This window comes from Pagrus pagrus, assembly GCF_965226575.1.
Source record: "Pagrus pagrus genome assembly, chromosome: 11".
NCBI lineage: Eukaryota > Metazoa > Chordata > Actinopteri > Spariformes > Sparidae > Pagrus > Pagrus pagrus.
This window is the reverse complement of record NC_140195.1, coordinates 9,669,951-9,695,623: the sequence shown is the minus strand read 5'-3', so window position 1 is coordinate 9,695,623 and position 25,673 is coordinate 9,669,951. Positions and strand designations below refer to the sequence as shown.

Genomic DNA, 25,673 nt, shown 5'->3' with positions numbered 1-25,673 from the left:
CCAACAAAAATAAATCAGACACATAAGAATAGTTGAGAGATGGACAAGATTATAAAATCAGTGCTACTGTGTCTTACTGATTAGCTCGATGGGATTTTTTCAGACCATGAACCCTTGCAGTAAATCTGAATGTGAAGTTTTATCTAGCCTATGTAAAGTTGTGTGTGTATGTGTGTACTGTATGCATAAATGGGTATGTTATTATGTGTGTGAGACAGTGTTGGGGTCTACCTGTGGCGGCAGCGACGTAGGAACCTCATGATCTTCCTGGCAGCCTGATCCTGCCTCTTTGTGAGCAGGCTACCTCTGTAAAACACCACAAAGAGAACAGCGTCATACTGTTTGTAGAGCAACAATTGAAACTGGCATACATCTTAACTGTGTTGTGCTAGCCACTGTTGCCCTTTGTTAACGGAGCGGAAAGAGACACTCTAGAACGTGCATAAAGTCACATCCTTTGGACTGTTGTTAACAACTTACACAACGGGCAGCAATCAGCTCACATATGGCCACTAAAAAAGAGTGAAGAGTATTTTTTGAATGTACCTTGGATCAGGGGTTGAACCAGCTGACCACATTTCTCAGTTATCTACTATATTCCTGTCTTTTCTACGTTCCTGCACAAACCAAATATGCCGTCAGAGGTGGTCACTGTTGTATCCTAGTTGCATACCATGTAACTTTGCACAAGTTTTCGGTTCACCGGCTTCTCTTTGCTACTAGTTTCTCATCCATAATTTTCTCCTTTGGATCCAAGGTTGCCGGAGGGGGGTTGGATCTGGTAAGACGGATGGTGGTGGTTGGATGCAGTGGTTACCAGTGATAGAGTATAACTCAATACACTTAGTCAAGCGCTTACTTAGGGCAAAAAAAATATATTTCTACGCAAGTATGATTTTGAACACTGTTGGATACTGTATTCATATTGCAGGTTGTTTGTGTGAGAGCCATTCTGGTGTGATGGGGACATTTATTAAAGGCTATAAGTTTAAGTTGAGAGATATCTTTATATTGCCTTAATGTAATTTCTTTGAGTTTTTCGTATTAACTGTCAGATGTCAAGGTGGAACTCTGTTATTAACACATCGTGGTGGCTGGCCTGGTCGACCTCATTAGACAAAGCTGATGTTTAATAGTCTTTTTTGCTTAGGAAGGTTCCTGACTGAGTGAAATGACCCGGAGGTATCTAAGGGGCAACAATGATAAGAGCTGGTTGAATTCTTTAAAGGTTAAGAAAAGGTGCTTTAATGCTTCATTTCTTATCTCATTTAGTATAGGGTATATGGGACCATGCTTTATGAAAGGAAAGGAGATAATGCCATCCCACAATTCCTTGCAGCCTGAGTGTAACACCACTTCCAAACTGCATGCGGCACAAATGAACATCAGTGTGAAAATCAGCTTGATTTAATTCTTTCCTATTCGAGTTTCCTAACTGGCTGCAAGTGACAAGGCACCATTTTGAACCCCATGCCCTGTTCCTGTTTCATTTCTGTCACTCGCATTGAAAGTGCAACATGATTAATTCATGAGGTTGAAATAAGGAGTTATCTATACAATACTGTCTCCTTTTACAACAATAACATAAATAAGGTGCCAACTGGTTAGAAGGAAATAGCTGAAAGTTTCTGGTAAGAAAACTCACTAAACTCACTATAACTAAACTCACTATTATTAGAAAACTCACTACTCTACTTACTGTTGGCTGAATAATTTAAAAATCAAAGCATAAAACGTGTGTTTTCTGTTAAAAAGGTACAAATGTAGAAATAAATCTTGTCTATCTTAGCTAACTCACCCATCTTTTACTTGAGTGGTTAAGTTTTCAATCTGATCTCCAGCACACAGCTGATAGTGGTTGGTCTATGTGACACGACAGAATGCATAATTAACAGAATCAGTGTGGACATCGACTCACATGCAGTAAGGACACGGTGTGAGTGCAGATGGATTCTCTTAGCACTGTGGTTGTCTTTTCCTAACTCCTTATGAATTCTCCTCCACATCTTTCCTTGACCTTGTGACATTTTCCATTGAGGTCTAGGAAAAGTGTTTAGGAAAAGACATGGGATGTAATTGTTTTTGACTATTTGACGGCTGCCTTGGCTGAAGTGAAAGGTTGTCAGCTGATAACGCTCACTTGGGGCCAAGGTCCTGGCCTAAGTGACTCCTCCTGCCTCTTTTTTGAACAGCTGACATCTACCCTGCATTACTTTTTTTGTTTGCACCTTTAACACCTTTAATGCACTGCTTTTTTTTGCTGATCTACATGCTCCATTGTTCATTTGAGTTAACCTTGGTTTTAATCAATTAGGCTTGTTGAAGTATGGGTGCACTCTGTTCTTGTCACATTCCTTGAGCAAGTTTGTGGGAGTATATTGCAATAGTGTCTGAGTATCTACCTCAGTTTGTGCTGCACCAGGGCAGCAGCAGCCCCGCGGTGGTGGGGCTTCAGCCTGCCAAACTCCTTGTAGCTGCGGTAGTATTGCTGAATGAGCACAGCAGCCCTCCTGCTCTGCTGGAACTTCTTCTGTTCGTGGTAGCTGCGGAATTTACTCTGGATAAGGATGGCGGCCTGCGTCATCTTCTTATAAAGTGCATACTGCCAACGACAACAAAATAACATGTCACGCTTAACTGTGTATGAATACTGCGTTAGTGCTAGGGGTTCAATCTGCGTTAGAAGACCACAACCTGAAGTTTGGCAATCAATTCGGCAGCTGATAGAGAAAAACATTTACCTTCAAGGCTATCCATGTTAGCTTGCAAACAGAAGAGGGAAAAGACTGTGAATGATGAACTACCATACTCTAATGTTCTCAAAAACTCTGTTAAAATCTTCATTAAATACAGTGTTTAGATAGTTAACTCATGAAGATGTCTGTCTCCTAATAGACTATGATTTTCACTAACTACACTAGAACATGTAAACAAAAGCACTTATCCGATTAAGGACACACAGTGCTCTGGTGGTGCCTACCTGTTTGTACTTCTTGTAACAACGTTGAATAACAGCAGCAGCTACTTCCTGTTGCTCTCTGAGCGGCCGCCCCTGTTGGAGAGTAGAGTGGGATAGGTCAGAGGTCACAGTAAAACCTGCGTTTTGCCACAAAGGATATTGGTGGCTCTGTCAAGTCTCCCTGACGGTCTCCTGGTGGCCGACATGTGAAAGCCACCCTGGCACGAGTCCACCCCAGTGGGGAGGAGGAGGTGAACAGTTGAGCGACAGAGAGCCAAAGGTCCACCTCAGAATCAGCTGGTAGACAGACATAACAGATGACTGTAAACGACAGTGATCAGTTTGTCATTTGAAAACTCATTAAAAGAAGCTTGGGGGCGGATAGCAAGTTGAGGAATGGGATCGGGCAGGGGGAAAGGACTGGTGTGTGGAGAGCTAGTTAAAAACAGGCAGTAGCAGGCTCCATACATCTAACTAAGAGAGAAACAGAGACAAAGAGAGAGGAGGAGAACATAAGCTTAATTGTGTCTACTCGGAGCAGGGGTACAGGGGGCAGTGCAGTCGTTCCTCTAAGCAAGGCCATGCTCTGCTCAAGGCACCTTCCCATGCTGAAACCACAGGGACATATTTGGATATATTTTTGTTTATGCTGTTTTGTGTATATGAGCAGAGGAACAGAGAATGAGACAGAGATAGAGATAGAAAAATGTGAATAATATAAACATGATTAGAAACAATTTATCCCCTGGCAAAAGATATAAATGAATCACAACCCTGAACTTTACTGCAGAAATCAGAGCTCCATAGCTTGGAACCAAATCAAAGTGAACCCTTCAACATTTCTCCAAAAGCCAAAACCATCTAATATTACCAGTCCTAACAGTACAACCCTGTCACTGCGGGCTGCAGTACACACAGCATATGGCACCTGAGCGCCGAGCCTGTACCTTGTACTTGCGGAAGGCAGTTTGGACTAGTCGGGCAGCCTCATACAGCTCTCTCTGCTCTGGGTCTGACAGAGTCAGCTGGGCCAGGTCTCGCTCCACCTTGCTGTTGGAGGCATTGATGAACTCACTCCAGTCAGCTGGGGATGGGAGTGTAGATCTCTCCAGGGGCCCCTCTCTCAGCGGAGACCCCCCAGGACTAAGACTGGGGTTGGACGATGGGGTTAGGGGTTCATTATACAGAGATCTAAGGAAGGTAGAGGACAAAATGTTTTATTCATTTCGCATGTTTAGCGTGGGAATGTGCAGCTGTTGAATATGTACACTTAAAGTACACCTGTCTACCTACACATATTGTTAGTACGGTTGTGGTGGATGAATGAATCAAAGTCACAACACATTTAAAATATTTACCTCTTAACACTGTGCCAAATTCCCATGCCACATAAAGAATGTATTAACTAACAGCAGAAAGTGCCGATTTTTAGTTCATTCCTTCTGATTGGCTCCAAAAATTCTTAGAAAACGTTGTATACAATATATTGCTTGCTTCCTGTCACAGCAAGTAAGCAATCCTGAGCCAGTGCCCCTTCTGTCAAAATGTATATCTGCTGCTCCCCTGCCCACAGTTCTCCTTACCGTAGGTGTATGATACTCGGGAGCTGTTCCACATCTCCAAGATAGTTGGCCAGCCAGTTCATGGTGTTGCTGACCCCTGACGTGTCTAATGGCACAGAGTCCGCCGCCGTGAAGTTCTCCCTTTTGATTCTCTCTGGCGTCGCTTCGATGATGTGCTCAGCCAGAGTCATCATATTTACCTGTTTCATTGTGACAAACAAACATGACTTTGTTAATGCTTTCTCAGTACATATTTTAGGGACTACCTATTTTTGAGACTTAACATAGTCTCCACATGTAGTTTAATTATTTGGCCCTGTGAAAAAAATGTTGGCAATAATGCCAGGGAAGAGGATAATAATGATGAGAGTGATACTGTTTGGAAATTCCTAATCCAGCTTTTCATCTATTGGTGCAGTAGTTAGATTGAGATAGATGGCTAGAAGAATCCCTTGGCTATGGGAGTGGATCAATAGGGAGAGTTTATTATGCAGTGATGGTCATCGACAGAGTGCCAGGTTGGCCTGGTGTACACCGCCTACCCAGAGCAGAAGGGACATAAAAGAGGTGGCATGATACTATAATGTCCAATTTAAATAGCGTATTGTAATGTGTTCTTCACTCATGGCAGTGTAATTGTATGCAGCTGTTCAAAGTGGTGCCATTAAAATATCCATTCATCATTCTGATAACATATGTAATGTAAGAAGAATACAGTATGTGTTTCATATGTAAGGCTTCTATTTTTTAAAAACGTTCACCCAAAGATTCATTCTGTGATGCAGGTTTTAAGCCAACAGCAATATCATTTTGAACCTTTTGTCTGTGGCTGTACTAGTCCCAAGATCTGCACATTTAGCTGACTGAATATGCAACTGTTGTTTTTTACTCTCACCTGCAGGTCATTCATCTGTGTGAGACAGTCCTGGTTCTCCAGATCTTCCCGATAGGATAATAGTTCTGCATCAGCCATTTCTCTGTCTGCCATCACCAGCATGCCTAGCTGCTCCCTCTGACGTAACCGGTTGACCAGTTTCTCCTTCCCCAGGCTGCTGCTTCCACTGACCCCAAGCGTCTTCCTCCCCAGGCTGCTGCCGGAGAAACTCTCTCTGGAGGTCCATCTGGTTGTCCCTGTGCTGCCTCCTGTAGACAGGCTCTTGTCTGAGCTCAGGCCCTCTGAGGACAGGCTCTTGGGGCTGGACGACAGCTTGTGGAGCTGTTGCTGCTCCAGGCTCAGAGGAACAGACATGGCCTTGTCAGGCCGAGTCTGAAACAGTTCGGGGTTGGGTTTATGCTTTTTAGCTAGTGGGAGGTCTCTTTGGCCCTCGCTGCTGTAGTAGTTGGAGGGCTCTGACCGGGGCCTTCTTAAGTCTGTAAAAAATAAAACATGTAACTATTAGCTGCATAATACACTAACAAAGAAAATATGGGATCTTTCAGTGTTTTTTGATGTTTTATGAAATCTATCAGCTTAACTAGTTTTCCTTCAAGCACACAGTGAGAGAAAGAGTACTGTACTGGCCTGGATTGAGGCTTGTCGTGCTGGCTGTGGTTGTAGTGGTGGCAGGACCCCCTTTCTTGCCGCTTGGTGCTACTGCACTGTTGTTTGCCCAGCTGACCATCCAGCTGTCTGTGGTGGGGGTATCAGGGGCTGGGGAGAAAGACATGCGAGTCGTGGGCGGTAGAGGGGCTGGTGGCTGCTGTTCTTCCCGTTGTAGCTGCTCCAAACATTCAGCTAATTTGGTATGGCCGCGAGAACGGGCAATTGAGAGGGGTAAGCGTCCCAGGGAATCTGGGATAGCAAGGGCACGTCTGTCCCATTTATACAGGACCACCGCTGCTTCCAGGTGACCCAGTGCACATGCCCACATCTGGATTAGAGAAAGCAGCAAAGAGAAACAGAGTTTGTGTGTCACCAGCGATCGCAGATACTAGGATTTTCTTTATTAGTACTCAAACTGTTCTAAACTTCAGCTGTCTTACCAGAGGCGTGCAGGAGAAGTGATCTACATTGAGAGGGTCCACTTCTAACTCCAAGTCAATACTATCAGCATGTTTGGTGCTGGATGTAGGAAAGAAAACAATTAGCATCTTACAGCTATAAAGTGGGGTGCACACCAATTACAAACTAAAGCACCATTATACACTATGTAAAGTATTTGGTCCTCACCGCCACTTGATGAGTGTCTGGATGAGGGTGGCATAGCCTTGGCCTGCAGCCAGGTGAAGGAGTGTCATGCCTCTGAAGGTCTTGGAGTGGATTAAATGTTTGGACTTGGCCCAGCAAGCTCTGCTCATCATCTTCTCGCAGACCACCACGACACGGCTCTCGAAGGAGCTGCTGGCCTGCATCTGGCCAGATACACACTCAAATACACAAAAGAGGAAATCATTATTGTTTGTTATACATGCCTCTTTAACAACAACAACACTTAATCACTCGATTATGTTATACACTACTTGTTATGCACTACTTTTGTCAATCAATAAAGACAAAACACAATGTGCCTGTAGTGTACTGTCACATGTACAGTGATTGTCTTTAGTATGAGTAGCGTGATGTGGCTTTTTACCTGTGACTGGCTGTTGTTGCCCCCACCTCCGCCCCCTCCGCCTCCGCCGCCTCCCCCTCCTCCTCCTCCTCCTCCCCCTGTTCCTCCCCCAGCTCCGCCACTCCCTGCACTGCTCGGCTGCTGGTGGCTGGCCATCTCCGCCATCCTCCTCTCCATCTGCTCCAAGCGCTCCAGGATAGACATTCTGAACTGGTTATCTAGGCAAACGGTGGGACACAGAAGAACACGTCAGCATGCAAGTAGCAAGTGTGCAAAAAAAAAAAATGGCTGTCTTTGCTATTAACAGCACAAACAACCCTGTGTCCTGACAAGACAAACGATTACACTGTATGCACCACAAGCTGCACCAAATATGTTGCACTGAGCAGCATTAACACTGTCGCAGTGACTTGGGGCTTAACACCATGAGGCATGCAATCAACCATTTAGGAACAAATGCATCTTCTGAGTCTTTTTCCGAGATACTGCAAAGCTGCTTTTAGCTGCAGCACAAGAACCCTTCTAATCATTATTAATCCCATGATATGAATGAAAACAAAAGCATCAATCATGGACTTCATCAAAACAATTGGCTTTACCAAAATAACCTTTAAAGCCCATCAATCATCTGCTAATAGCTGCCATCACTAAACTCCTGCCGCCATCTCTCACTCAAACACGACCATAGCAGACTAATACAGGCTGAATGATTGGCCAATGAGTGGGGGCATGTTAAATGTGTCCACCCTTTCACAAAGGGCTTCAGACATGCTCTGAGGGGAGTGTGCAGCTGAAGGCCCTCTCCAACTGATTAAGTACACCCTATTACGACCAAGGAGTGCCAGCCCACCCCCGTTCCATGAGCCTGTATGGTGGGAGGACTGAGAAGCTGACAGTAAGGAATCAATCACAACTTGCACCTATCCAGAGTCCTTGAAAACACATGCTTTCCATACATCAAGATGGATGGAGGTGTATGAGATTTCAGAGTGTGTACACGCAACTACTGTTTTGCACCCTGTGTCAGTCAGTGTAGTTTTAGAGATGGGTTTTGCTGAGATTGTCAGCCTTGCAACAAGAAAAGCTATTTTCTCTGTCTGACATATATAACATGCTGCATAATTCAATAGCTAAGTGAGGAGAGGGCAGAGCAAGTGACTTCTAAACACTAAGTGTGTTTTAATTAGTAGAATAATCACAGAAAATAAACATGATGCATCGGGACAATTAAGCAGAATCTTTACAGAAAATACATTTGAGTAACTAATATCAAACAGTCCACACACTTGCAAATACTGCAATTTAAACCTGTTGCAATAAGTTTATGTAAGATTATAAGACACAAGCCCCCCACCAACACTCACCTACACACAAACAAACAACAAACACTTGTCAGCGTGAATATGCGTGCACACACACACAGACACACACACAAACTATGCTGTGTACAGACAGTAGAATGGGATGGGCACAGAGAGCCCACTGCAGCAGGGAGCATAGAAGACTGCATTAGCATTCCCCATTTAGCCACTATGAGGCCGTTTCTGTGGCAACCTGCTGCCGAGCGGTAACTAGGCGACAGGAACATGGCTGTGTGTGTATGGTCTGCCTGCGTGCTATTGGCTTATTGATGAAGGGGAGGAGAAGGACTCCTGCAAAAAAAAAAAAAAAAAATGGAGAGAAAGGCAAACAATGAAAAAATAAGAGTCCATAAATCTTCTTTCCTGTGCTTTTGTGTACTTGCCCTACTCTCTTTTCTCAGTGTTGACGCCGTAGGTAAGGACCTAATGACTCTAAGTGGGGAGTCTTCACAGCACGACCTGGTGACATTTGCGCTTTATGGTATCTTGGCAGTCACGGCTCAGGGCTCCGTGGAGAGCTAATGTCACAGTCAGACCTCCTATAAGCCACTGTAAAAGAGGTCAAGTAACTACTATCATTGGACAGAAAAACATAATGTCACTGGCTGGTAAATTACTGTTCTCAGTGACAACATGCTGCACCGTGAATAATGGACTTGAAGGACAACACTGAGGGCTCTGCCTTCGATCCCTGTGTGTGCTGTAGCATGTCTACATGGACCTGCTGTCACTTCAGGAGATCACTCTCTTATTCAGCAGGAATGTTTGTCGGTTGCTTCTTTCTCCTCCACCAAACAACACTGTGAGTTGTGGAAACGGGCGAGGTGAAGAGTTGAGAGCCTGTTCAAGACTGAGGGCTTGTGTCAGGAGGTGAATCAGAGGGTTGAGATAGGTCACAGCACCACAACCTGCCTTGGTACAAGGCTATGCTCTCCCTCTCCCTCTGGCTGACAAGGGGGAAGAGACACAGACAGAGAGATGTAGAGAGAGAGAGGGGATAGTTAGCGGTAGGCTGACATGTCTTTGTTCAGACCCAGTGCTGCAGTGTGCTGCAGTGCAGATGATGTCATCTCCACCTGCTGCCTGCTGCTCCAAATGCGATGCACGTCCACTGCAGAGGGAGGATGGGGGTAGAGACAAGTGGGAGGGGAGAGGGAGGAGACATGGAAGGTGAGCAGCCAAACAGAACTGTAACAACACGGTGACGTTGCAAACGCCCTCCCACTCTCTGGTTTACTCCCTTGTGACGGTGTGTGGCAGCAGACGTGGTCACTCTCACTCATTTAGGGCAGACTGTGAGGTGCTATTTTAAAAAGTAGTTGGGTGCCACTCATTATAGTATGAGCACTTGAGTGAAAGGGGACAAGCGAATCGAATTAAAGTGTACAGCTGTCATGACACAAATATGCCCTCCAAAGCCAGGTTTACTTTCTGCGCGTCAGTCCAGTTCCTTCGCTTGTGGATATGTATTATATAACTCCTCCTTGCTTTGGTGATGTATTCCCATGCAGGACTTGGACCTTTGCTAACTTTCTCCTTCGCAATTACATATGAAAAATTCAAAAGGACTGACTAAAAACCTTCACTGATTTTCATGCTCCATCAGTTCTCTTACACTTCTGTCTACCTGCACTAATATCTGTTGTGGGTTATATTGTAGAGGGTTAAGTGCTATTTTAATGAGAACTGCTAAAAGAGTTAAGTGTGAGTTTCTGTACAGTCTGTTGCATAACAAGTGGATTGTGCTTTTTGAAATTACAGTGAACATGTTGCTAAATGATGACCTGACTTGTCTCCCCTTAGAAGTGAGAGGAAAACCTTGCAGCTCTGGGACGAAATCCTTGATGGGATGGGAAAATACCACACTTCGGGTGTTTAAATAGAGTGACAGTTGCCTTGGCTGAAAAGGGAGCACTTCACATCTTGAATGTGAGAAAACACCCACGTAACAGTGTGTGACAAGAGGTCTTGAACTTTTATGACCGTTAACCCAAATGAGTAATTTTGTCACTTGCCTTGCCTCATTATAATAAATGACTAGTGTTGTCATCCTGCGAGCCACCAGACACATGTTCATGACCTGGTCCCGTCACACAGATTAAGCAGCTTGGGGAAAGTCACACTTCTAGTGTGGGAAGTCAGTAGTGTTCCTTAGCGTGTGATGACTGCTGTGTGTCACCGTTGCTCTGCTGTTGCTTCTTATTAGCTCTCTCAAAGGACACCCGTGTCCTCTGAGAGAAGCAGAGAGCAAAGGACCTGTAAGATGTTCACTGGGTTTCAACCAACACAACATCACAGCCCTACCCCGCATGATCTGTCTCATCTCTGGGACGTGGCAGCAGCTCCTCGTGAGACAGGTTAATATACAGATGGATAAGGGAAGGAAGGACAGGGCTGTTTATTGACTCTCAGTGGAGCACAGTGGGAGTGAGAACAGGCAGAAGGGAGGACGGAGACAGCAGGAGAGATTACAGGTAAGAAAGGACAGGGGTGAAGTGAGATGAGAAAAAAGGAGTAGGGTTATTAATATAGTGCACTTCTGATAGAGTGTGTGAGGACATCTTTAATCCTCACTTTTGAACCTCTGGTTGTGTTCATGCCAATCAAGTTTGGTGCTGGACCTCATTATCTCTCTGCAGCCAGTCAAGTTCTCACAAGTAACCCAGTGGAAAGACCCGAGGGCAGCCTCCCTCTGGGTCTCTGGGTGAGCTGACTGACAGGGGCTGGTATTTGTGACCGTGCAGGGGAAGGGGCCAGGCCATCTGGCAGCAGCCCTCGCAGCTGGAACACACGGCTGTCTTTTGATTAAAGGCCGACTTTACTTTGACATAGTGTAATGACTGGTTTTGTTCTGTCTATTTTTATTTTTATTCTGTTTCATTCTTCTTAGCAGAGTGATAACAGAATATTTAAATCTTTCAAAGAATAATGAACAATCTGTGACAGAGACACCTGTCTTTTGCTCAATCTGTTATTATGGCATCAAATCTATTTGAGGATGCGATCAATCCATCCATCTGCTATATGACTAATCCTGTTCAGGGTCACAGGGTGGTGGGGTGAGAGGCAGGGTACACCCTGGACAGGTTGTCAATCCTTCACAAGGCTAACACACACAAACAGACAAAAATGCACACTGTTATCTGGAGTTTCCAGTTCACTTAACCTGCAAGTCTTTGGACTGTTGTAGGAAACTGGGTCACCTGTTGGGAACCCTTCAAACATGGGGGGGGGGACACATGCAGTCTCCACACAACAACAGATAATAAAACAACCTCCAGAGATTCATACAGATCTGTTTTTGATTTGCTGTTTCAGTGCTGGAAAACATGTTTGCTGTTTTCTTTCCATCAGGCACAGGCACAATTTGCAACCTGTGCACAACAACAGAAATCCCTCACACGCAAGACAATCAGACTAAAAACACAAGTTGGAATTCTTGCCTTGCAGTGAATCAACAAACTACAACAGCAACGTGGGGAAAATGCAATATTAAGAGGCATAACAATAAGTCCTGCACGGCAATTCTGTCTTACCACTGTTCCCACAAAGAGTTCATTCTCAGGCATTTACAGAAGTTTAATAACTGCAAACAAAGGTTGCATTGCTTTAATGATACTTCTCAGTTCTGCATTAAAGGTGAAGCAGCTCTTAACCTACTGGCATTTGTCCAGCTAAATAGGTCAATATGAGTACAGTCTGAATGCTGAACAGATACACTGTGTCAGATTGAAGGTAAAATGCCAAGAGTGCACACCATGGGGATTTACTGTCATCTGCTATCACACTAATAGAGTGATACAGCATTGGCTTTTTGTCTTGGTGAATAAGGTGCTTGATTTTGTTTTAAAGACGTCCAATTGACACAGTAACAAGTACATATCATTAGCTTCCTATTTGCATAAACAACTATATACTGCCTGACACATCGGCTGCAGGCAAGAGTGCAAATGAGAAATGAGTGAAGGAATAATTTCAAAGATGAATCAATCTGATATGAAACACCAAGACCCAAGGGACAGGACGTCTCCAAAGCTTTCCATTAATAGTAAGACACCACAGTTAGGCTGAATGCATTCACAGGATTCTCAGCCAGCCTCGTCTCTGAATCTCTTTCAACATTGCACTTAAAATCATATTTCAGTCTTTTGTCACATACTGGAATCCTGACTATGGCATATTGCACTGTAGCGACAACTGTGATTTACAAGCAAGGACAGACAGGACCAAGTGAGCAGAGATAGAGACCCGAGACTCAGAGCCATTTGATCTTGGATGTGATATTATGTATGCTTGGTTTGAGACTATTTATATTACCCTCTCTATTTTAATTTGGTTTAATGGCAACTCAGAGGAGAAGCAGCTGCACAGCATGAACAGGGAACCTGAATACGATAAGCACATTAGCCGACTGGCCAACAAAAGGGAAACTGAACTTACAACAGAACATAAAAGAAGCACTTTCACTGGATTATAGCTATTAATATACAGTACAATTAGCTAAGAATACAGAGAAATACACTTTGCCTGTCCTCTTTTTAAGAAGACTGGAGCTTGTGAGCACAGAGGTGGGCAGTATAATGCAGAGTTCAAACACAGACAGGCTGATTTATAACATGGTTTAAGCTAAAGCAAACCAAAACTTTAGCTTTGAATTCATGAAAGGCTTTACTTGACACCTCTTTGACAGTTCCATCGCAAACTACATGTTATACTCTCAGCTTAACAAAAGTAGAATTTATTGCATGACTGTTAGATAGAGATGGTGTTACTGTTTACTGTCTGACCACTACCCACTATATCTTAGACTTGCATGGACTCTAAAATTATGAATTATAATGCTAAACAAATAAAATGCCGCAACAGTAAGAAAAAAAAAAGCATAATAGAAGTAAACAACAGGGATCTAAATGACTGTTTCTCTTCACAGGTACCTATCTCTTTAAAACCTCGTGTGGGGTGATCCATCACCTTTAGGTGTAAGCATTCTACGTCACTGCTGCTGTTACTAGTAGTACTACTATTGCTCCTGTTATTACTGCCACAGCCACAGTAACTAATATAGTACTGTTACTTTTGATATTATTATTGATATTAACAGCAGTATAAATGCTTAAAACTGACAAAAAAAATAGATAGATAGATAGATAGATAGATAGATAGATAGTATTTAATGTCCTATGAGGGACATCTGTTTTAACAGGTACCATTGTACATGCATTTGACATATTAGTCATATACATTCATGCCTTGCTAGGGCAAAGGGGGCAAAACTCCAGCTAAACTGGTTCTTATCAATATTAATATTTCTACAAATGCTTCCGCAACAAGCACACTACTCCAACTGCTACTATACTACCTGTACACATGTTTTTATTCAACTGTGGTACTGTATTCACCTTGCTGCTGCCATCTATATAAGTACACTTGTTTGCATTAAAGTGGTTGGTGTTACTACAATGAATGCATGTGCATCAGACTCATGTGCAACAACTTTTTCCAAACATATTCTTCAAGACTAAGCAACTTTTTGTCTGTTGTTACATATTTCACAGTTCTCCTAAAGGGGGTAAAACATGGGCAATGCATCGCGTCCTACGCCTTTAAGAAAGGGAAACCCAAAAACTCACAGAGGAGCAACAGGTAGATAAATGTATGTCCGACATTCCCTCATTTTAAAGACGAAACTTTTGCAAACAGAGCAAAGTTTGAAGACTAAACGGGGTTAGAGTGAAGTCGCTGTTCACACATCTGTGGTGCTGAAACGCTCAGAGGCATCGGACCGCTGTGAGCAACGTGTAGTTTTGATTTGGCACCATTTTAATCGTTCAGTGAGTCCATGTGGTTGAGAGGGTCGACCCTGAACGCCACCTGAACTATGAAACAACAGCACGAGTAGATTTCAGCGACGACAGGCTGGCCCCGATAACCTGAGCAGCACTCAGGGATGCGACAGCCCTCTAATGCGCTACAGCAAGTAACTACTTTGAACAACACGTGAAACAGCACTTGCAGCTGGCGATGTAGCGATGGATCATCCCGGGACACAGACAGCATGTAGTTCATCAGCCCAAACGTCCTTAAACTATCAAGGAGGAGTCGTGAGCACTTATAACGTGGACGCCGAAAAGTAGCAAGACAGTCGCATGAGAGCTGCAAGTTCCTCTGCTCTTCAAAATGCCTTAAAAAAAAACTAAGAAAAAAATTAAAATGATTTTTTGTCGTCTCCGAGGGCGTCTTCAGGTGTTTTTCACATGCCCAAGCACAAGTCGTGAGTCATGAGTTAGCTACTATCAACGTCAACTCTCCAGCGCTCTGCAATGAGGCAGAGTCACATGAAACACTTGCAAGAAAGCATGTGGCCAAAATAGAGCAATTTCTCTCCAACTCTCGCTACAGCACGGACACACTGGGACTACATCAAGACAAACTTCAACTTCTTCTGGCAAAAACACGAGAAACGCACGGAATATTAAAGGAAAGAAACAACAACAACAAAAAAGAGACAACACAAACACAGCACAGCACAGCACTACAGCCATAGGTTGAACTTAACACTTCTAACCTTCTATTTTATTTTCCATTGGTAGAGTCCAGCTCAAAGGCAAAAAATACTGCCTCTTTTGTCTTTTAGGATGTGCAGGTGTCATTCACTGGCATCCTGACCCAAAGAAGTCCAACCAAAGCTGCATCTCTCACTCAAATTGCAGTTTTGCCCCCACAGTCTGACGGTCAGGGTTTACAGCATGGTGTTACACGGAGAAACAATTAAAAAAAAAAAAAAAAAAAGAGCAACAAAACAATGTATATATCCTTGGTGTAGACTGAATCTCAATCTCAACAGAGCACTCGTCAACAATAGAACAAAGTGAGGGAAGAGAGCGACGTGAGGAGCGAGGGAGGAGAGAGAGAGAGAGAGGGAGAGAGGGAGAGAGGAAGACCGCTCACTACTCCTCTTCCTCTAATAGCCCCCTCCTCCTCTTCACTTGTTTCACCTCACACACACACACACACACTTCCCGTGTGTTTTCTAGTAGTCGCTGCTCTCTCAGCCTGCAGTAAAATGACAAATACCGCTGTTTGGAGACGTTGTGCGCACGTGCCGCCGGTAAACAGACGCCCTAATTCCCGTTTGGAGCCGCGGTCCTCCTCCTAAACGCTCGCCCATACCTTATTCCTCACTGCTGGTTATTTGACCTATTATTACAATGATGAGAATAATAACAAGTGGTGTTATTCCAATAGATCTACTCTGCTCGACGCGTGTGGCTGCGAGTCTCTCCCACACTGGAGAAAGTCGGCACACGCGTAAAAATGCCGCCTGGATTCATCCTCTCCCGGCCAAGCTGCCGTCTGTAACTAAATCTTGCTCTGTTTGCGGTAGTTTACCATGTTTACCCAAACACGCCCACTCCTCCGCTCCTGCATTGTGTGTGCACGGTCTGCCGTTTGTCACGCCGGTGTAGTTCGGCTCTGACTCAGTGCTGTCAACACGCTCCCTTCAACACTAACAGGCACCGTGCCGCTATGCGGGGCTGTAATTTTTGGCACTTCCCAGCGAACCTCTCCCCGGCTCGGGTCGTGGGATCTGAGCTCGGGGACTCATTGGGGCGGACGGTGAGTGCTCTGCAGCTCCGACAGCTTTTTCTGTCCTGCCCATGGCTCCGTACCTGCAGTGCTGCAGAGAAAAAGCGCCCCTTCCCCCACTCTGCATTATGACAAATCAAGGCAGGCAGGCAGCTGTGCCATTAGCACATCATAGCACAGCGAGTCTTCCGTGGGAGAACAAACTCACAGAGGCTTTACAGCACACCGCTGCGGTCTCAGACAACAATAAATACGTACAAATACGTATGGCACGTAGTGTCAGCAGCCTATAGGTAGTCATGTGACTGGCCGCAGGAGTTAAGCAGCGTGAGTCTGTAAAACCACGGTAGGTAACACCTTATTGTGTTAGATGTGCAGCGCCTCTTGTTCCTCAGCACTGTGTGGACATGCCTAAGTAATTACATTCTGCCTTACTTCTGAAATAAGTTATAAGGTCTAGATATCACACTGGAAACTGAAACATATCCCACCATGTGCCTTTACCAGATAAAAAATGTAAAAAAATAAATTTAAAAAAATGACAAAAACCCACATGGAGTTTCAAGTGCACTCTGCAGAGTCCAGAGTCGCTGCCCACAGTGTGGTGGACCTGAAGCTGCAGGGCATCTTGTAGTAACAATCCATCATGTATGTTATTGGCACACTTCAGTATTTAACTCAGACAACCCTTTCAAGTCCTTCTGGTATGGCTGACCCTCTCCTGTCGCTCAGGTACACACACAAACTCACCTCGTGCCACGTCAGCTTGGCATGATGTTACATCGTTTGTACACACATGGAACAAAGCAAAAGCACCCAGACGTCTACTGTACACGTCAATCTGTTGATGTGTCAAACAATCTCAATATTATGTGATTACCAACTTATTTTGTGACGTTTTGACATTACTTCGAATGCCTTTTTCTACGTTAACTACATACGGTCTTCCCCCTTGTACCTGACTGATCGAGTTATACCCTATATCCCATCCAGGTCAGTCCCCAGAGTTACAAAGAAGTCAGCAGCCTGCACGACCTTTTCTGTCGTGCCTATTTTCCTCAGAGGATAATCTTTCTGTTGATACCAGAAAGTCTGACTCTGTTGTGACTGTTAAATCTAAGCTAAAAACTAATCTTTCCAACTGAGCGCTAATCCCTCGATACCTCAACCTTTGTCCCTGTTACCCTTATCGTTACAGCACGTCGGTCTCAGTCTCGTGAATCTATTAACCCGCTGACTAGAAATCAGTAAACAAACTTTCAACTTGTTACCGCTGCATTTCTCTGACTTCTGTTGTTTCTCACGAGCTTCCAAGCTGAGTGCATCTCTCTCGCTCTCTCTCTCTTCTTGAGTTTTCTCTTCCTTCTCCTCTCCGCAGGTATGGATTTAATCATTTGACCCCTAGAGATTCAGCCTCTTCTTCCTCCTCCTCCTCCTCCTCTCTCCTTGGTCTGCATGCTATCATATCTCTCTCTCCCTTGTTATGTTTGTCTGTCTCTCCTGTCTGTCTAATTCTGTCCTTCTTCCAGGTCTCCATGGTTGAGAGGAGGTCATGTGGCTCCGGTGCTACCAATCTGGCGTCACCCAACATAGCTCAACATCCTGCTGGTTCTATATTTATTCTTCTTACTCTTCACTTATTCTTTCTTCTTTAAGTTTTTTCGCTGATCGATTCTCTATAAGTCTATTGCATGTCTGTCTGTGTCTGCTTGGAGAGGAATCCCTCTTTTGTTACTCATTCTGAGGTTTCTTCCTCTTGTCTCCCTTTAAGGTTTCTTGGGTGGTTATGGGAAGTTTTTCCTTATCCGAATGTTAAAGAGATTGTAAATCCCCTTGAAGCAAATTGTGATTTGTGATTCTGAGCTTTATAAATAAAAGTGACTTGATTTAAATTCCCTAATAATTGTAGGGACAAATGATTTATCAGCAGCTGGATAAAACGGAGATAAATTAAGCTAAAATCCTGTCAAACTTTACAACTGAAAATCCCAATTCAAATATAATAGGAGAGCTCAGATTGCCATGAAATAAAATAGTGAGCGATGGCAGGCAAGGGGTTAATATAAGTAAGGTAATAGGGTGGGCTGTGTTTTCCCTGAGACAGTCAGCTCCTCCTTAACTGGTTCTCTGAATGGGCCAGTGAGGCAGTAGGGTATGAATGGCGGAGGGATCCACCGGTACTGCCGTGTATGGGAGCCGCCAGCTCTCGATTACTCACTCCCACTCCCTCAAGGGCCGTCTGCAATGCAGCTGTCCTGTGAGCCTGTGCTTCGCCGTGCCCTACTTTATCCTGTCAATGCTCAAGCACTGCAGCAACGCTTCCCCAGCAGCAGACACACAGATATATAAACACACAATGACTTAGATTCTCATTACATTACGGTGAAAATGTCTACAGTAGGTCTTCTGACTCAGATTTGTGTTGGATTTAAACAAAATGGAAACCTGCCAATCCTGCAGCACCTATTGTTTCACATTAAATACCTCTATATTGTTGATCTAAGAAAGCATTTTTACCTTACAGTGATCACACAAAACAATCAGACATAATCTGCAAATACCAATGTCCAAATTTGTCCTCTCATTTGCACTGCTCTATACACAATATCTTCCCTATTGGCTGACTGTAATAGAGGCAAGATGACACTCTGAGACATTCTCTCTCTGAGCTGACCTTAAAATAAAGCTTACAAAACGACAAATGATATTTCATTCGCACATCCCAGAAGAGCAGACTGCAAAGTGAGAGTGGAAATGTGTCACCAAACACGTCTTAACACAACAGTTAACTCTCAATCCAGAGCATACTCTAGCATAGACTTGCTAACAGAGTCTCTTGTGACTCTTCACATGTCCTTATCAAAAAAAACAACTTGCCCTCCAATAGGTGATTTAGAGTCCCTCCATTTTTTAGCCTGTTGCTAGACCAAAATCCGTGTGCTGCTAACTGAGATTTGAATTAGTGGATATATTGTGATAAGTGGATAAGTAAATGGTGATGACTGTTTGATATGCTTTGAATATCTATGAATATGATGTAACTATGTTAACCTGTATGTAGATTTCTCTCATGGAAGTGCTCAAAATGAATTTCAGTGGAAACTGTGTTTTATCTTGTAGTATCTTGTAGAGAGTTTTTCTGATACTAAAATGTAAGAATATAGCAGTATTACTTTAAGTCACATTTGTTATAGCAATAACAATAACAGCAATAAACCAAACTGATATTAAGTCATTCTTCAACTATATTACAACAGGAGTTATTTTATCAATCCCACACAAGGCACATTCCAACAACTCCATTAACAAGGTTCTCAAGGCAGCATGTTTTCTGGCTAGAAACACAACAATTTAAATACCACTCATTATCTTCTTGTTATTGTTCGAACTTTGTACTCATCTGTCATTTTGATTTATGAGATGTAACGACATTAATCCCAACGAAAAAATCAAACAAAGCTGAATATTTTTGCAGCAGAAACATTTAAGAACAACAATGAAAATACATTGTGTGAATTAAGTTGCTGTTGTCTATTATTATACCATGTTTTTAAAACATGGGAAACTGGATAGATAAATATAAGATCACATTTATCTTTTGGCAGTTCGCTTAGCATTTATCAGTGTCCTGCAGACTTGTTTGGCTCCAAAGAAAGCTAATCAAATGTGTGAGTTATGACAAATTAGTTTAAAGCAAAGGAAGACAGAGGTTTTCTCATGCATGATGGTCTGGCAGATAATTAATCAAAATTAACAAAATTAATAAGCCCACGTGAGATTTGGAGAGCCAGATAGAAGAATTAGGAGAAAGATAAAGATGTGAAAAACAGATACAAAAAAATGATAGAGGGCGGATAGAGAGAGTCAAGGCAATGGTCCAAAGCTACGTAAAACTGATGATAGACCTACCATCCAGCGAGAGCCAGTCGTGCTGAGATGATGGCAGTGAAGGAAGAGCGCGGGCCTTGTACTCAAACACCACTGAGTTGGAGATGATCTGGTTACTGACAGCCACCTGTAGCGTCACCAGACCTGTGTCATGAGCTGCAGAGGGAGAGGATAATGAGAATTTAGTACATATAAAGTATACACAAAGTCAGTTTAGCAGTCGCGGCTGGCTCAATTTTCCATGCAGAACTACTGACAGTGCAAGCAAAAACATTAGATTTTAAATGGTATTATAAATATTAAGTTTATTACAGCGACTCACATTATGCCACATCAGGCTTAACCTGCTGCCTCTTAAATTAATGAGTAAATACATTTTTGACTGATGGACAGATACAGTAGCTTTTGATAGAGGACTTGAAAGTATGCAACAAATAAACATCTGTTTGGATAAGCATAGCTTCCGCTCATTGTTACAAAACTGACTTGGATTTTAAATATTTTAATATCTAAATGTTGAGACTGATTTGCTTGCATTAAAAATCCATAATACACAAAACATCTTGGTTACCAGGTACCTGAATATTGTCAACCTGAAGGCTATTACTTCAAACAAATAAATTAGAGCTAATGATTTATGTGATGGATAAAACATCTTTTTATTGATAAACACAAACTAAGAACCACAACAAAGAAAACCTACAATGGAAAAAGTATTTTTTATGCAATAAATTGGTCTGTCCGTGGTAAGGTGTGATATGTTAGAAGCTCCTTTCTCAATAATGTGTGAAACCCCTTTATAAATGGTCTCTCTCTCCTCTCTCCTCTTCTATGATGTGTTTTTGAGTACTCTCCTGTCTTACCTGGGCAGTAGCAGCGCAGCACCCCAGGTTGGATGAGAGAGGCTGGGACCGAGATCTGGTCAAACAAGCAGCTGTAGTTTGAGCTGGCCTCTTGCCAGGGCCCAGTGATCAGAACCTTAACTCCACCCTGAAAAACAGGACAAATGGTTAAACAAACTCATGACACAGCTGCCAAGTCAGGTCTGAGAATCCCTTAGATTATGTGTGGTACCCTGCCATCTAGAGTACAAAGATGGGATTGACACAAAGCAAAAGAAAACAACTCTGTTATACTGAGTTCTGCTGCCATCGCGTGGATAACAGACATCATTTCACTGCACCCATTTTTTTTAAAAGGCTCAACCAGCACTGCCTTTAAAAGACTGTGCTACCCTCCAGAGGCTGAAGGGAGGTATTGCCCCTCACAATATAATTGTAATACTGACAAGACTGTGCATTATCTGAGAATGGCGAACAAGGTGAATTTGTTGTCCATTACATTAAGAGATAGCTAGATGCTATTATCCATACAAATGTACCCAAAGACACAGCATGCCATTATGCTTATACGCGTCCTTTACAAACTCCATTCGACTGGTGGTATATTTTTTTAATTCAAAACTCTCGCTACTGAAGGGTGAGAGACCCGAGTCCTCAGCACTAATGCTGTGCTCATCTGGCAATAACACAGCCCTGTGTCGGCTCTGCAAGAGGAAAGAGCCTCTAACCAGTTACAACTGCAAGAGCTTTTACAATCTTATCCTCAAAATTAATCTCTTTAGAGAATATATCATCGGAAATATTTCACGTATATCTTCAAATTCCCTCACTTTTGATATAATCAATTTACTTCCACTGTAAATCTGATCATTATTCTCCTGCATGGACATCATGAGTTTTTTGTTAATGCTATCTGATTAATTTATATACATTCATCTTATGGAAAAAATGTAATGCCATGATGACATTTATTGTACTTTCCATATCCTTATTATCTAAAGAAAAAAAGCTATTTAATTGCTGTGTAATAGATGATCTAACTAAAATCACATTTGGTTTCAATGCTAGATATCTGATATTTTATAAAAGATAAGGTTGTGTTTGCATTGTTACTAAAAAGCTCACTAATCCTAACCGCCCAATCTGGTTAAAGTTCAAGAGAGAATATTAATTGTAAATATGAATGATCGATTGAATATTTCCGATGGATTTAATATCTCTAGCCCAGAGTAGTGTCTACAGCTCTTATGTGTAGCATTGTCATGTATACATATATCTTTTAATAAAATCTAAAATGTCATGCCCTCAATGCTGTGTCAATTTTTCCACACTGATATTAAAATCTAGTTTCTACTTTTTTTCAAGGTATTGTATCAAAGTTAGAAATTCCAGATTTGTGCCAACAATACCGAAGGGATCAGTATACTCAGAAATTCCTGTTCACTGGTCTGATAACTTTTGAAAAATCCTCCCTAACACCTTTCCAATTCCTCTCTATACTTCTCTTGTTTTTCTCTGTTTTTTTCACTTCTCATGTGAATGCCTTCCAGGAGAGACTGTGTAAAAATGTGTCAATATCTGAACAAAAACATCTCCCCCTCTCTCTATGATGACCAGCTTTTCCCCCCGACGGTCAGCGTGGGGCAACACATATTACAAACAACTCAGATTGAGCATGTCTGACCCTTAGGCTGCATAGCACCTAGAAGCTCCATCAGTCAGATTGTAGGGTGGAGTAAGACATGAAACCAGGGGCAATGATGTCTGCAAAGCCATTGCTTGTAAAGTTGATGGCTGTGAGCACACAGTAATAATTGGAGGCAACTAAGATGAGTTTATCAACATTTTCTCTGGGGTCAGAACTTCATTCTTCTTTGCCATAGTAAAAATTACGTGACCAAAGCTTTAAGCCTACATAGGCAAGTGTTCAAATGAAAGTCAAAGGATTGATTAATCCTTGTAAGCAGCATGTTTCTCAGATTGGTTTCATACCTCTGCATCATTTAAGCACAAAGATCCTTTATTAATTTGCGTATTTCTGAAAACTTCAGTTTGTCATCTGCCTTGTCACTTTCTCTGTGTCTATAATAGATTAATACTCAAATTAACATTAAACATTAAAGGTTCATGATATTCTGTTTGTACAGATTTTTGCTGAAAAAATAGAACAAGCAGATCAGTTTTAAATGACTTCCATCAGTATTTAATGTCCCCATACTGTCCATCCAAAAGGTGGATTTCTTACTCACTAACTGTCCTCAAACAAAGTTAAATCTGGCAGAACATTATACAAACCACTTTGCTGGAAGTGAAAACAGTGAAGGTGCCTTAGTATTTCAGATAAGTTGTATAAACTTAATCTATTTAAAACCTGATGGACTGCTTAGTTCGAAATACAGGATGAGTCCTAAAATCTGTCGAGTTGAGTCGTCAATCGTCCTCAGCATTTAAGATGGTCTATGAGATATAATAACCAAAAACAGTGATGGTTAAACAAACAGTAAACGTCCTGTCACTCACCTCAGGGTAGGACCACTCAGGAGAATAGTCAGTGACCATGAAGAGTCGGCCTGTGGCCTGAAGCATTCCCATCCCCTGGGCCACAGCTGCAGAAACCACTTCTGCTACATTCATGTAGGACAACGAGCCTGCCTCTCCTGTGTTTCCCCCTGCTCCCGCCCCTCCACTCAGAGACTGGGGGCTGCAGCAAGGCTGAAGGCAGAGCTCTGAGGGGTTGTAGCCAGAGCCTCTGCCCCCTCCATCTTCCTGGCCTTGCTGGGGTGCCCCAGCAGCTGTGTTCTGACTATCAGAGCTATGGGATGTGACTAGCTGGTGAGCATAAAGTGCCCCTCCAGCTGCCATGGTGGTTCCACTGCCATCCACTGAGATGAAGTCATTAATGAGGTCAGAGAACTGGTTACCAAAAGAGATGTCAAAGTGATCCAGACTGATCTCCATGCCTGTCCCTCCTGCTCCTCCATTGGTGGCCCCTCCACCCAGGCCTTGGTGGGCGCCGACAGCGTTGTAGAGTCCCTGGACCATGCTTGTGCCCTGGAGGAGAGGCTGCAGCTGTTGTTGCTGCTGGGAGCGGTTGCTGCCATCACTGCTGTTGTTTCCATTATGAATTGCTACCCCTTCTCCAGTTCCTCCTGTCCCTCCTCCACCACCATCCGAGGCCTGTTGCAGGAAGTGCTCTGCGCCTCCTCCCTCTCCGTTTCCTGCCCCACAGGCCTGAATGTGGTCTCCTGGCTTGAGTAGATTCTCAGCTCCATTCTCAGTGGCCCCAGCCTGACCTGAACTCACACTGCCTTGTTGCTCGAGACCCACCACCTCCTCATGCTCAGTGCCCAGCCCAGGAAAGCTCCCCTGGTACTGTAGCAGCTGGAGAGAGCCAGCCTGGCCGGGCCCCTCTGTGGGTGAGCCTCCATTACAGTTGGCCCTGTGCTGGGTCTGGTGGGCCTGGTGGTGGTGGTGGAGGTGGCCGTTGCTGCCAGGGGAGTCCGTCTTCACCACCTGCATCCCCATATAAGCTCCAGAGTCATGGGAGTTGTGCTCCATCAAATGTGTTTTCTGGCCCATGCTAGGCCTCCCCTGCTGAGCCTGGCCGGTCTGAGAGGCATCCTGGAGGAAGAAGTTGGGCGAACGATTCTGATGTTGCATGTGAGGACTGGACATGGCCTGACCATAGCTCACTGTGGTAGCGTTGGAACTATAGTCCTGCTTGGCATCAATGGCACTGAAATCCATCTGCTCCAGGGTGGTGCTGGGACTCAGGCCCCCACCAGAAGGGAGGAGGGAGCCTGCTGCAGTCAGAGTAAGGCTGCCCTGGCCTGAACCAGCACCAGATGTCACGGACACCCCACCGCCACAGTTCACTACTGACCCCACCTGGTAGCCGCTCTCCTTGGCTAGCTGCTGCTCAAAGGATGTGTCTTCAGTCTTGATATTCTTCACCAAAGCTGAGCTGAAGGTGTAACCATTGTCTGACATGGAGGGGGAGCGCTGCATACTGCCGTTGGTGCTTCCGTTGCCACAAGAGGAAGATGAGCTTGAGGAAGAGTTGCCCTCTGTCTTCATCGCACTGCCTCCATAGGTCTGACCTTGTTTGGGGTTGTTCAGGAAGCAGTCAGGGTCAAAGTTCATATTGGTCTCTGGGATCTTGATGCTTCCAGAGTCTAGACTACTGGATAGGACCAGTTCCTCAGACACCCCAGCTGAAGACAGCATGGACAGACTGTCTCCTGCCGCATTAGTCCCAGGTTCCCCGACTCCTCCACTGGGGAAGGCAAATTTGTGACGATCAGAGGTCACAGACAGCACCAAGCCCTGTGGGGTGGCATCTGCACCCATCAGGTGACTGTTGGGACCCCCAGTGGGAGACATGCTGTAGACAGGATCTCCAGCGACTTCAGACATAAAGACACTCTGGGAGAGGCCAGACATGACAGAGGCCACATGGCTCATCCCTGTCACCACGGGGCTGTCAGCCATGTCTGGATCGCTGTTGAGGCCACTACTGATGGAGACGGGGGAGTTCTGCGTGGTGTCAGGGACCTCAACCTGGTTAGTGGACGACACCTCCGTGCTGTTCTGGTGCAGCAGGACGGGCTTGTGGACTTTGCCATTGCGCTTCTCCCTGGCACTGCCGCCTCCGCCTCCTCCACCAGAGCTTTTGCCTCCACCATGGGCGCTGTGCTCGGTCTTCCCCTCTGAAACATCGTTGTTCTGTACCTCAGAGTGAGCACTGCTGTAGCCGCCTGAGCGGGGATCCACCTTAGGGGAGATGATGCGGTGTTTGGCGCTGTTGCATTTGTGGTGCACACTGCTCCCTGCACCTATACAATTACAAACAGAGGAAAAAGGTTGGGGCCTTTGGTGGGTAAGAAACAAGCAAAGACACAGACATACTATTGATTTCCGCA

At 44.0% G+C, this 25,673-nt stretch overlaps 1 protein-coding gene across 2 annotated transcripts in view; it reads right to left on the bottom strand.

Annotated features, from left to right (window-relative positions):
* The window catches only part of camta1a (calmodulin binding transcription activator 1a), a 285,954-nt gene that overhangs the window by 7,478 nt on the left and 252,803 nt on the right, over window positions 1-25,673 (bottom strand). For both annotated transcript variants that reach the window (XM_084365528.1, XM_084365529.1), the window contains exons 8-21: window positions 23,272-25,586; window positions 20,773-20,899; window positions 19,931-20,065; window positions 7,095-7,291; window positions 6,692-6,888; window positions 6,505-6,583; window positions 6,044-6,392; window positions 5,417-5,892; window positions 4,543-4,721; window positions 3,907-4,150; window positions 2,981-3,052; window positions 2,742-2,762; window positions 2,403-2,602; window positions 232-306 (exon numbers count right to left, since the gene is read on the bottom strand). In XM_084365528.1, the coding sequence (XP_084221654.1) occupies window positions 232-306; window positions 2,403-2,602; window positions 2,742-2,762; window positions 2,981-3,052; window positions 3,907-4,150; window positions 4,543-4,721; window positions 5,417-5,892; window positions 6,044-6,392; window positions 6,505-6,583; window positions 6,692-6,888; window positions 7,095-7,291; window positions 19,931-20,065; window positions 20,773-20,899; window positions 23,272-25,586 (4,666 nt within the window). The remainder of the gene's footprint in view (window positions 1-231; window positions 307-2,402; window positions 2,603-2,741; window positions 2,763-2,980; window positions 3,053-3,906; window positions 4,151-4,542; window positions 4,722-5,416; window positions 5,893-6,043; window positions 6,393-6,504; window positions 6,584-6,691; window positions 6,889-7,094; window positions 7,292-19,930; window positions 20,066-20,772; window positions 20,900-23,271; window positions 25,587-25,673) is intronic.